This window comes from Carlito syrichta, unplaced genomic scaffold, assembly GCF_000164805.1.
Source record: "Carlito syrichta isolate Samal-C Ts95f unplaced genomic scaffold, Tarsius_syrichta-2.0.1 Scaffold135578, whole genome shotgun sequence".
NCBI lineage: Eukaryota > Metazoa > Chordata > Mammalia > Primates > Tarsiidae > Carlito > Carlito syrichta.
This window is the reverse complement of record NW_007079674.1, coordinates 427,607-440,960: the sequence shown is the minus strand read 5'-3', so window position 1 is coordinate 440,960 and position 13,354 is coordinate 427,607. Positions and strand designations below refer to the sequence as shown.

General features: G+C 39.5%; 1 protein-coding gene across 1 annotated transcript in view; it reads left to right on the top strand.

Annotated features, from left to right (window-relative positions):
• The window catches only part of WDHD1 (WD repeat and HMG-box DNA binding protein 1), a 65,541-nt gene that overhangs the window by 3,165 nt on the left and 49,022 nt on the right, over nucleotides 1-13,354 (top strand). Inside the window, exons 2-9 of the mRNA XM_008049404.1 lie at nucleotides 653-764; nucleotides 5,324-5,475; nucleotides 6,919-7,030; nucleotides 7,203-7,253; nucleotides 8,528-8,623; nucleotides 10,638-10,730; nucleotides 11,472-11,578; nucleotides 11,808-11,949. Of these exons, the coding sequence (XP_008047595.1) occupies nucleotides 653-764; nucleotides 5,324-5,475; nucleotides 6,919-7,030; nucleotides 7,203-7,253; nucleotides 8,528-8,623; nucleotides 10,638-10,730; nucleotides 11,472-11,578; nucleotides 11,808-11,949 (865 nt within the window). The remainder of the gene's footprint in view (nucleotides 1-652; nucleotides 765-5,323; nucleotides 5,476-6,918; nucleotides 7,031-7,202; nucleotides 7,254-8,527; nucleotides 8,624-10,637; nucleotides 10,731-11,471; nucleotides 11,579-11,807; nucleotides 11,950-13,354) is intronic.

Here is a 13,354-nt window from a genome sequence, read left to right as displayed (position 1 = left end):
CCACCACATCCAGCTTTTTTTTTTTTTTTGGTGGAGGCGGGGTCTTGCTATGTTGAGCAAGCTGGTCTCAAACTATTGGCCTCAAGTGATCTTCCTGCCTCAGCCTCCCAAAGCACTATGATTATAGGTACGAGCCACCACACCTGGCCTTTTTTGTATTTTTATTTGCTTTTTTGTATGTTTCTAGATAGGATAATGAATAAAAGCACTTGGAAGATGAGAGGTTTAAAACAAGTTATGGTAGATACAGATAGCCACTTGAGTCACCTTTGTGTAATTGAGCTCATCCATCCATTTAATCATTCAACAAGCATTTATTAAGGTGTTTGTGTCAGAGACTATTTGGTTCTGGAACTACAATGGTGAACAGGTAGACCTGGTCCCTGCTGTTGCAGAGATTACACATTCATCCTACTTACATTATAACACATAACTTTATGCCAATGAAGAACTGTAGAGATTACTAAACTCACCTTTAATGTTACAGAAGCAAGCTAGTAGTCTTTTTTGTTGAGGTTTATGTGTATAATATGAATAAAAATTGATGAATATGTTGATTTCATTAAAAAATGATAACTATAAATGTAGCATTACAGGAAAATTAATATGCCTGCCACTGGGTGACTTTTTGATGTGTATCTTTCCTTCACAGTTTTATTGTGACTTGTGGAAGTGATGGTGATGTGAGGATTTGGGAAGACTTGGACGATGATGATCCTAAGTTCATTAATGTTGGAGAAAAGGCATATTCATGTGCTTTGAAGGTAGTAAAAGTGGTTTTCACAATTGATGGGGGGTAATGTTAGTACCACTGTCTTTTGTGGTTCTTCTGCCTGTCACACAGAGAGACAGTTCACCAAGACAGCAGCCATTAGAGTAAAGTAAGAGTTCAGTTATCGCAAGGCAGCCAAGCAGGAGACGGGAACTATTTCTCCGGTTCGCCTCCCGATAATTTTTAGGGTGTGTGTGTGTGTGTGTGTGTGTGTGTGTGTGTGTGTGTGTGTGTGTTGGCGTCTCACTCTGTTCCCCAGGTTAGAGTGCTGTGGCATGCTCACGACCACCTCGGGGTCCACCTCCTGGGCTCCAGCCATCCTTCCCCTTCCAAGTAGCCCGAACGATAGGCATGGGCTACCACGCCTGGCTAATTTTTGACTTATTGTAGAGATGAGGTTTCACCAAGTTGTCTGGGCTGGTCTCAAACCTGTAGGCTCAGACAATCCACTTGCCTTGGCTTCCCAAGGTGCTGGGATTCTAGGCTGAGCCACTGAGCCTGGCCTAGGCTTGGGTTATTAAAGATAATTTGGGAGGCAGGGGGCTCAGGAGCGCGCACTGCTGGTTGTTTGGGGATGAAGGCATAAGGGTGTTGGAGCTGTCTTGGTGCACGCAGCTGTGGAGGTTGGGACCCGTCAAGTCAGCTCCTTGGTGTGGGCCATAGATTGGGTGGGGAAAACTGGTCTACCGAAATGCGATCACTGAGTAATATCTCGGAGAGGTTTACAATACCTGTTGGGGCAGTTGAAAGTCTTGTGACCCCAGTGACCTGACTTCTGAGTAGTCATAAGCCAATCTAGAGAAGCCAACCAGAGGAGAGTGGCTGGCTATTATGGCTGGCTACCATTTACCGCTGCTTGTAGCTTTACAGAAAGGTGTGTGGGAGGCTGAGCTCCTGGGTGCCATCAGAGAGGTCTGCAGGACCTCAGGTTCATTGTTTAAGGGAAAATAAGTTCATCAGTCTTGGAGGCAGCTTTCCCCAGTGGTCAGGACGTGAAGGTCATCAGTTATTAGTGATTGGTCTCTGTTGAAGTGACTGTGTATGCGCAGTCATGCAAGGAAAAAGGCAGACTTAGAAACAACAGATTTGTTAACTGTTAACTTATGCCTGCAACTCTCTAAGACTTCCGTCTTTTCCATGATTTCACCACGTGGCTCTTTATTAATTTTGCCTAGGCAGTGTAACTTTTGAGTTAGTGTCTCATCCTGTCACCCAGGTGGGAGTGCAGTGGCACGATCACTACTCACTGCAGCCTAGATCTCCCAGGTTCAAATGATCCTTCTGCCTCAGTCTCCTGAGTAGCTGGGACTACAGACACATGTCACAATGCCCGGTTTTTTGTTTTTTTGTTTGTTTTTTTGTAGAGACAAGGTCTCACCATGTTGGCCAGCCTGGTCTCAAACTCCAGGCCTCAAGTGATCCTCATGTCTTGGCCTCCCCAAGTGCTGGGATATAGGCACGAGCCACCATGCCTAGCTGAATAATTTGAATATAGATGTACCTTTTTGTTTTTATTATGAAATAATATTCAGAAATATATAAGTCCTTAACTACCCATCTGCCACATTTTTTTTTGAGACAGTCTCACTGTGTTGCCCAGGCTGGTCTTGAACTCCTGGGTTCAAGCAATCCTCCTGGGGAACTGGGACCGTAGGCTTATGCCAACTCACCTGACCACCGAAAAATGTTAAAGGGAGACTGAGTAATTTATTAAATGTGATTAGTGGATGTTAAAGGTGAACCAAGAAAATTATACCTTTTTTAAAGAAAGGTTTAAATGCTCCCTTTTTTCCTTTAAGAGAAAACTCAGTGGTATTTTTAGCTCATTGCTATGGTTTGAGTGTGTTTCCCAACAAGCTTGTGTTGTAAGATTAATCCCTGGCACAAGTGTTGGGAGGTGAGGCCTAGAGATTGGTGATTGGGCCATGAAGGCTCTGGCCTAATTCAACAGGTTAATGCCCTTTTCTCAGGGTTGGATTCATCCTAAAAGGGTGTCTTCGGTCCTCTTGCTCTCTCCCAGGTCCTTCTCTTGTCCTTCGGCAATTGATGGTGCGACCAGAAGGCACCATATGCCAACCCCTCAATCATACTTTCCAGGCCCCCGAGTTGCGTGCCCGTACATTTGTTAGATATAAATTAACCAGTCTGTGGAATTCTGTTATAGCAGTACGAAACAAACTAAGACACTAATTCAGGTAACTTAAGGAATTGTTCTAGAAAAATAATGTTTCGTTACCTTTCCCAATATATATTCATATTTCACATGTTTCTGATGTTTTGTGTGAGACAAATAAGGGAATGAGTTATAGGTTACTTGGAGAAGGAAGACAGCGTTCAGGACTTTGGAAATTAAGTATCTACAATCCTCTTAAGGTCTTTATTTGTGATGACTTGTAATCTGATATGTTGTATTTGGGTAGAAAAAAGTCTTTCTTGGGTAGAAAAATCTTTCCATAGAATTTATATTTTTTCTAAGCACAAGCTCATTTAAGGGATATTGTAGATATTCTTTTAAAAATGGTCATATATACTGGACTTGGTGGCTCAGCCTGTAATCCCAGCACTTTGGGAGGCCAAGGTGAGTGGATTGCCTGAGTCGTTGGGTTCAAGACCAGCCCGGGCAACTTGTTGAGACCTCGTCTCTACAATAAATCAAAAATTAGCTGGGCGTGGTAGCATGTGCCTGTAGTTCTGGCTACTTGGAAGGCTGAGGCAGAAGGATTGCTCGAGCCCAGCAGTTTGATGCTGGGGTTACCATGAGTATGTCACTGTACTCCAGCCTTGGCGACAGAGTGAGACTCCAACTCAAATAAAATTTTAAAAAATCCTGTATAATGGAAACTATATTCCCAGGAGAAAAAATAAGAAAGACCATCATACATTAAATATAAGCTGAATCTCACTGATAAACAAAGAATTACAGATCAGACAGTTGGGTTTTTCATATGATTAGCAAGGATGAAAAATATTGCTAATCCCAGTAACAGAGCTTCAGGGAGTAAGTATTATCATACACAATTGCTGAAAATATAAATAAGAAACTTTTTAGAGCAAATTGATACTACATATTAAATTTAGAATGGCACACAGTCATGTCTGGTTATTTTCTCTAAGGAAATACACACTTTCAAATTTGTATAGACAAAGATGTTAGTAAAAGCACTGTTCATAATAGCAAAAGTTAGAAACAATTGAAGGGTCCTTCAATTGAGAAATCATTTATAAATTTTGGCAGAGTCATAATGGAACACTATGGAGCCACTAAAACAATAGGGTAGCTTTATTTTTATCTGAAAAGATATTTACAATAAGTTTGAAATATGGTTACAGTAATTTGTAAAAGTGAGTTGCAGAGCTGTCAGCATAGCGTAATCTTAAGTTTATTAAAATAAATATATATAATATATTTGCAAGGCTATAGAAAAAAGTTAAGAAGACAACTCCAAAATGTTAACAGATTACTTCGTAAAATTAGGGAAACTCAGCCGAGCTCAGTGGCTCAGCCTGTAATCCTGCGCCTTTGGGAGGCTGAGGTGAGTGGATTGCCTGAGCCCGCGGGTTCGAGACCCGCCTGGGCAGCAAGACTTCATCTCTACAATAAATCAAAAAATCAGCTGGGCGTGGTAGCCTGTAATTCCGGCTACTTGGAAGGCTGAGGTGGAAGGATTGCCGGAGCCTAGCAGGTCAAGGCTGCGGTGGCCAGGAGCGGCCACTGCACTCCATTCTGGGTGACAGAGTGAGACTCCAACTCAAAAAAAAAAAATTAGGGAAACTCGCTCTCTGCTCAGTATACTTTCACATTGTTGTTTTTTTTCCTACAGTACTCATGTACTGTTTTTTGCATATGAAAAAGACTGTAAAAAAGAAAAAGTAAAGAAGGTTTAGTTTGCTAGTGCTGCTATAACAAATAACCACAAGGTTGGTGGCTTAAGACAGCAGAAAATTATCTCCCAGTTCAGGATGCAAGAAGTCTGAAATGAAGCTGTCAGGAGGGTCGACTCTTCCCGAGGCTCTGTGGGAGAATGTGTTCCATACCTGTTTTCTAGGTTCTGGTGGTTGTGGCAGTCCTCAGCATTCCTTGGCTTATAGATGCATCACTGCAGTCTCTGCCATGGATTCTGCATTTAGGCTTTACCTTGCTCCAAAAAGGCATGTCATGATTTTATTGTGCAAACAAAGAGCAACACTGTTTGGGGCCTCTTTCCTCATGAGACTGTGTTCTCCCTGAAAAGCTCCCTTGAGTCTCGTTTATTTTCATGACACTTGGGTTCCATAAACCTACTATTTAAATATTTTTCTTACCAAAAATAAAAGAAAAATCAAAGGCCAAAAGACTGACTGGTGAAGATAAAATTAAGTTTTCTAAAGGTAGAAATGCTAATCCACGTTTCAGAAAAGCCGTATGTACATTGAGCAATTTTTTTTTCTTTACATGAGCTACATTTTAAAGGGTTTTGCTTTTTGTTTTTTACTGGATTTTTAATTATGGAGAGACTCCCTGTTGATTTGGATTGGTTTTGCCAATGTTTCTTACCTTCGTTTATCTTTTAGAATGGAAAATTGGTCACAGCAGTTTCTAATAATACTATTCAAGTCCACACATTTCCTGAAGGAGTTCCAGATGGTATATTGACTCGCTTCACTACAAATGCAAACCATGTGGTCTTTAATGGGGATGGTACTAAGATTGCTGCTGGATCTAGGTAAGGCTCTTTGACATAAAAAAATGAAATAATGTTGGAACAAAGGCCTCATTCATTTGTTTCAGGGTAATAATTTTCAGGACTGTCACTTGAATTTTTTTTATCTCATTTTTATATTCAAGTCTTTTGTCTAGTAAAGGTTTTTTTTTTTTTTGAGTTGGAGTCTCACTCTGTCACCCAAACTGGAGTGCAGTGACCGCTCCCAGCCACCGCAGCCTCGACCTACTGGGCTCCGGCGATCCTTCCACCTCAGCCTTTCGAGTAGCCAGAATTACAGGCGTGCACTACCGCTCCCCGGCTGATTTTTGATTTATTGTAGAGATGAGGTCTCGCCAAGTTGCCCAGGTGGGTCTCGAACCCGTGGGCTCAGGCAGTCCACTCACCTCTGCCTCCGAAAGGTGTGGGATTACAGGCTGAGCCACCGAGCCCGGCTTTAGTAAAGGTTTTTAAAGACAAGTTTGTGCTTCTTTGTGAGCTGAAATATATTACTTTGCACACAGCCTAGTCAATAAATGCTAAAAGGTAGTTCAATACAAAATTATGATTATTACTGTTGAGATGGTGTCTACTATATGTTGCCCAAGCTGGTCTTGAACTCCTGGCCTCAAACTCTAGGCCTTAAATAGTCCTTCCGCCTTGGCCTTTTATTTATTTTTTTATTTATTTGAGTTGGAGTCTCACTCTGTTGCCCAAACTGGAGTGCAGTGTCTGCTCCCAACCACTGCAGCCTCGACCTGCTGAGCTCCGGCGATCCTTCTCCCTCAGCCTTCCAAGTAGCTGGAACTACAGGTGCATGCTACCACGCCCGGCTGATTTTTGATTTATTGTAGAGATGAGGTCTCGCCAAGTTGCCCAGGAGGGTCTCGAACTCGCGGGCTCAGACAATCCACTCACCTCGGCCTCCCATGGTACGGGATTACAGGCTGAGCCACCGAGCCTGGCTACTGCCTTGGCCTTTTAAAGTGCTGGGATTACAAGCTTGAGCCACCACACCCAGCTAAAATATTATTTTAGTTAGAACTTGAACCGTAATTCACAATTTTTGCAGCTTCCCTTGATGCTTGTCATAGGAAAGCATATAATTGGTTGAATTGCTGAGTTGGAGTGAAAAGTATAGTACTTTTCAGAATGGGTGTGGTTATAATTAAATTAGCAAATAATAGAAGCTTACAATGTAAGTTTAAGAAGTCATTTAGGAAGTGTTTGTATTTTAATGTAACGGTAGATCTTGACCTATATTTTCAGCATTTTATAGAGCAAAACTAAAAGGTAAGTCATTAAATTTGGGTGCCAAATTTTATAAGTTGCTGTAAAGAAATGATAGCATTTACTCTTATAAATGTAAAGAAATCATAGCATTTACTCTTGTGATTTTGAAATATTTGGGTCATAGCTTTTATTGTATTGGCATTTATTCAAGTGTCTTACTCTTCTTGTTCATAGTGATTTTCTAGTCAAAATTGTGGATGTGATGGATAGCAGCCAACAGAAAGCATTTCGAGGACATGATGCCCCGGTTTTAAGTCTTTCTTTTGATCCTGAGGATGTCTTTCTGGTAATTCTTTTTCCCTTCTCTTTTTGTGTTTTTTTTTTCTGAATATGATTAAAATTGTAAACAGGTTAGAAAATTTCATGCAGTTTGTTAAAGGCTATTTGACTTAATCAAACTACTTTCCATACAGTGTTATGGCTGTAACTGTAGAGAGCTCTCTTGTTTTTTCCTGCAGGCATCTGCTAGTTGTGATGGATCTGTCAGAGTGTGGCAAATTTCAGATCAGGTAAACTCATTGATTTGAATTTTAAACTTTTTGCCCATTTCTGGTATATATTGGTGTTACATATTGTATTATGGGGCCAAATTAATGCTTACTTTTCTTTAGCATTTGTTTCTTTGAATAGCATTAGTTTTTTGTGTGTGTGTGACTGAATTCCACAGTAGCCTAATACAAAAGTAAGTATGTTGGACTGATTGCTTTTGCACCCAGTCATCAGGAAAATGATAGATTTATATTTTATTTTTAAGTTTTATAAATCAAGGAGGGAAATTCAATTATACATTTACGGCTACCATGTATTGGACCTTGTGTTAGATGTTGAGGTTAAAAAAATAAAATAAGGTGTGCCATACTTGATTTGGAGAGTCAACATACACAACTTATTCTAACCTAGCCTGATAGAGGTTTTAGAGGAAGTATGAAGAAAATGCCCTCTGGGCTGGGTGTGGTGGCTCATGCCTGTAATTTCAGCTCTTTGGAAGGTTGAGGTGGAGGGATTGCTTGAGCCCAGGACTTCAAAACCAGCCTGGGTAACATATGAGACTCTGTCTCTATAAAAAATAAAAAAGCTAGCTGGATGTGGTGGTACATGCCTGTATTGCCAGCTACTTGGGAGGCTGATGGGGGAACACTGCTTGAGGCTGCAGTGAGTCATGATTGTGCCACTGTACTCCAATTTGGGCAATAGGACGAGATCTCTGACTCAAGAAAAAGAAAAAGACAGTGCTTTCTGGATTGGCAGAGGGAACAATGAGCTCTTCCTGAGTCTATCAGAGATGGCGGTTCTATAGGAAGAAAACAGGGAGGGAAAAAAAGGGAGGGAGGTCTCTCTGGATTGACAGAGACAACAGTGAACTCTTTCCAAGATAATGTGCGTTCCCAGAGATGCCATAGCTCCTTCCCTAGTTTTTGAGCGATTTAGGACTTTGAAACCCTAACATTTTATAGTAGACCTTTCAAGTTTTATTTATTGTAGATACTTTTAAGATTTTAAAATACTGGGTTCTTCTGAGTGTTTGTATTCATTAAGTATATTGTTTGCTTATTCTGTACAGGAAGTACTCTAATTTTTTGAGATTTGTACTCTTGATACCTCTGAGGGACTTAAATCAATGTTGGTGAATCGGTTATTATAATTAAAGTGCATTAAGTTGCTTTTTTATCTGAGATATATATCAATTTGAAGAAACTACTGAATATATTAGTAAGTTTTCTGCATATATTGTGATCAGATTTTTCATAAAGGGAAATTAATTTTCTTTTTTTTAAAAAATCAGACATGTGCAATTAGTTGGCCACTGCTACAAAAATGCAACGATGTAATAAATGCAAAATCAATTTGCAGACTTGCCTGGCAGCCAAAAAATGGAAAGGTAAATGACTCTTATTTTTCAACCTTTATTTTAATGATTCAGTCCAGTTCTTGTTAACTTGGAATGTAAGGGTAGTTTTAATTGTAGGTTTTTTCTTTCATTTGGATTATAAATTTTAGAGCCCCAAGCCAAATACTTAACACTGAAATGCTTTAAGAAACATGCCAACTTGTTAAAGTATAAGTATAAAGTATACTTTCTAAAGTATACAGTTTGCATAAGTAAATGAATTTTATATTTTTCTTTACATTCATGTTTAATGGAGTGACTCTAGAAACCGTCTTATGTCCACTCTCACTGGTAGTATTTAACATTTTGGAGATACTGATACTGTTAGCAGAAAGATATAGGAAGTTTGAAAGGGAGAAGGAAAGTATTCATTATTGCAAATAAACTATTTGTATGTAAGGAAATCCCATGAAAATCAACTGGGGATGAAAACTGACTATAATAAAAAGTTCAAGACCAGGCATGGTGACTCACACCTATAATCCCAAGCACTTTGGGATGCAGAGGCGAGATTGCCAGAGCCCAGAGGTTTGAGACCTGCCTTAGCAGCTTGGTGAGACCTCAATAAATAAATAAATAAAGTAGCCAGGTGTGGTGGCACGTGCTTGTGGTTCCAGCTACTTGGAAGGCTGGGTGGAAGGATCACCTGAGCCCAGCAGGTTGAGGCTGCAGTGACTATGAGCATGGTGGAAGGATCGCCTGAGCCCAGCAGGTTGAGGCTGCAGTGACTATGAGCATGCTACTGTACTCCAGCCTGGGCAACAGAGTGAGACTCAGACTAAAAAAAAAAAAAAAAAAAATTGCCAGATGCAGTGACTCACGCCTGTAATCCCAGCACTTTGGGAGGCAGAGATTAGAGGATTGCCTGAGCCCAGGGTTTCCAGACCAGCCTGGGCAACTTGGTGAGACGGTGAGAACTCGTCTCTACAATAAATAAAGGAAAATTAGTTGGGTGTGGTGACGTTGTGCATGCCTATAGTTCCAGCTACTTGGAAGGCTGAGGCAGAAGGATTGCCGGAGCCCAGCAGGTCAAGGCTGTGATGGCCGGGAGCGTGCCACTGCACTCCAGCCTGGGCGACTCCAACTCAAAAAAAATTTTTTTCAGTAAGGTAACTGGAAGCAAAATTAACATATAAAACCAATAAAAATCTTATATACAAATAATAGCCATTTAATAAATATGATAGAAGAAAATGATGCATTTGCTGTTAAATTGAAAAAGATAATGTAATTGGGATTAAACGTCCCAAGAAATGTAAAAGACCTATTAAAGGAAATTCTAACATGCTACCAAGAGAAATAAAAGAAGACTTCTGTAGTGCATATGTAGGAGTATACTTACAGGAGACATGCCTAGAAGTATAAATATTGCTGTTCGTTATTTTTTCTAATCAAAACTGCCAAGCCCTCTTTCACCCAGTATACAAATAGAAATTAATATTCCATTCTTAGTAAGGAATTTTTCATATGAATAAAGATGTTAGCTCTTCCCTAAATTAATCTATAGCTTTGACAACATTCAAATATAAGATATCAATAAGATGTTTGGGAGAATCAAATTGAACTGATTCTGAAGTCCATGTGGAAAAGTGACATTTTGAAAAAGAAAAGTGATGAAAAATCTAATTCAATCAAATAGATACTAAAACATAATATAGAGTTATGACAATTAAAAATTTGCTACTGACCCATGAATAAACATATGTATTAAAGAGAAATGTATATGGAAATTTAATGTATATAGAGGTGAGAAAAACGAGATTTAGTGAATGTGTTTAACACAAGGCATGAGTACCAGGACGTGAGAGTCATAGAGACCACCTTGGAGGCATCTGCCAACATGATAAATCTATAAGTAGATATTTGCTGTGTTCTTCTTTCAAATTTTCTGTACATGTGAAATTTTTTAGAAAAGATACAAATAAACCTGATCATATAAAAAGTAAACAATTATGCATGATGAAAAATGTAAACTTTTGTTTAAATTGTCTATCTTTTAAAATAGTTACTGGCTATTCCTGTGGAAAAATCTGTTAAGCTATATAAGAGAGAAACTTGGAGCCATCAGTTTGACCTTTCAGATAATTTCATCTCTCAGGTAGGTTTTATGAGTGACACTTGCAGTAGACTGTAGGGAGTGTTTAATGTCCACTTTGCCTAAAAACAGTTGCAGTCGAACAACTCCAAACTTTTGTGTATGTGTCTGCCTTCTACCAGTTCATCCTTTCTTCATTTGATCACCATGTAAAATTAAAATTGTTGGTCCTCTCCCTCTCCCTCTCCCTCGTGCATGCTCTCTCTCTCTCTCTCTCTCTCTCTCTATCACTCCCGCCCATTCCCTCTCCCTCTTTCACACACACTTTAAAATGAAGGAAACATAACCCTAGTGAGTCAGCAGTGGCCTTTACTTCCTAGTTCTCTTCATCTTAATGGTGAATGCCAAGAGGTGCCTTGTATTGTCTCTCTTTCCAGGATAATAACATTTTTTTCGATTCTGATTTTGAAATTGTGCCAGTATAATTTTCTCATGGTAAGCAAAGTAATAACTTTGTGATAGTGGAATATTATTGAAAAAGAAATTTAAAAAATAAGCAAACTTTGTCTTTCTTTTGCATGTCAGATATAACTAGAAGTAACATAGAATGGGGATATAAACATTTGAATTGAGTGAGGCCCACACTGTACCTGTACAATAACTATTTGTATATCTAATCCTGAATTGTACCCCACATCCTTAAAAATATATAAAATAAAATAAAAATTTGAATTTGGTAATAAAACGAGTATTTTAGTTTCAAATTATACAAAATTATTATTTATTGACTGTTTTTCTTTATAGACCCTGAATATAGTAACCTGGTCTCCCTGTGGGCAATATTTAGCTGCAGGTAGTGTTAATGGTTTAATTGTAGTTTGGAATGTGAAAACCAAAGACTGCATGGAAAGGTATGATTTAATACATCTTTTGTCTCATTGTTGCTCATTTCTATTAGTTTTGTTTATTATGAAATATTTCAAAACATTAAAAATTCAATTATTAGGTTGTCAGAATGGAAATATATGGCTATTAGATTGTCAAAAGTTATTAACCTTTTCTAACTAAACTTTGCCTAGAAAAATGTATAGTTTATGTTTTTCTTGACAATATTTGAAGAGTCCACTTTTTAATTTTTAGGGTGAAACATGAGAAAGGTTATGCAATCTGTGGTCTGGCATGGCATCCTACTCGTGGTCAAATATCTTACACTGATGCAGAAGGAAATTTGGGGCTTCTGGAGAATGTGTGTGACCCCATTAGAAGAACATCAAACAGTAAGGTAGTTTGGTAGAATAATTTCTTCAAAGTGTTTTTGTGCGCTTATGGATTTGGAAGATGCCTCAACTTACCTTTCATGGAAAATTACAATTCATGCTAGTATATTAGATGCCCAGTAATAATATAAAGAAAATGTTTTTTAAACTTATTTAACCTAGTGTTTCCTAAATGTATTTTACTAAGAAACTTTTTTCCCACCATATAATGCTTTTCCAAGGAATACCCTTTGTGAAATACTATTTTAGCATCCTGGTATTCATGGGATTGTTAGGTAAATGTTTTATACCTAAAACTTAGAGTTAATAACTGTATCAGGTCTTCGTTTGGCCTCTTTAACTCTTAGTGCTTACTTATACATCTCATCTGTTTAGTCATATAGCTTTACTGAGCTACTATTTTTTTGTCTTCTTTTTTAGAGATGAGATCTCGCCATGTTGCTCAGGCTGGTCTCCATCCCCTGAGCTCAGGCAGTACTCTCGCCTCTACCTCCTGAAGTGCTGGGATTACAGGCATGAGCCGCTGTGCCCAGCTACTGAACTACTTTAAACAAATCACCTTATTTTATTCTTTGTTGCTTTTGTTCATTATTTACTCTACCTAGTAAATGTACCTATTCATTTTTAAGTCTTATTTAGACTTCCATTTAAAGATATCAGACTTAAGCCGGGCTTGGTGGCTCAGCCTGTAATCCCGCACCTTTGGGAGGCTGAGGTGAGTAGATTGCCTGAGCCCGCGGGTTTGAGACCCGCCTGGGCAGCGAGACCTCATCTCTACAATAAATCAAAAAATCAGCTGGGCGTGGTAGCGCGCACCTGTAATTCCGGCTACTCGGAAGGCTGAGGCGGAAGGATCGCCGGAGCCCACCAGGTCGAGGCTGCGGTGGCCGGGAGTGGCCACTGCACTCCAGTCTGGGTGACCGAGTGAGACTCCAACTAAAAAAAAAAAAAAAAAAAGATGTCAGACTTAGTATGTGCATTTTTCTTTTTTTTGGGGGGTGGGGTCTCACTCTGTCGCCCAGGCTGGAGTGCAGTGGTACTCTCACGGCCACCCCAGCATCGACCTGCTGGGATCCGGCAGTCCTTCCTCCTCAGCCTTCCAAGTTGCCAGAACTACAGGCGCGTGTTACCATGCCCGGCTAATTTTTTATTTTTTAATTTATTTTTTATTGTAGAGGTGAGATCTCACCAAGTTTCCCAGGCTAGTCTGTGCGGGGGGCCAGCCCCTGCAAGTTTTGGGGAGTCCCTTGGAAGATGTGGTGGCGTCGGCGATTCTGTAGGGATAGATATTAAAAGAAAGAAAGATGGAAGGATAGATATAAAGAGGAAGAAAGAGAAAGAAAGAAAGTGGACAACTGTTCAGTGAAATGAGCAGAAGCCGTTTATTGAAAGTTACAGCAGGTATTTATA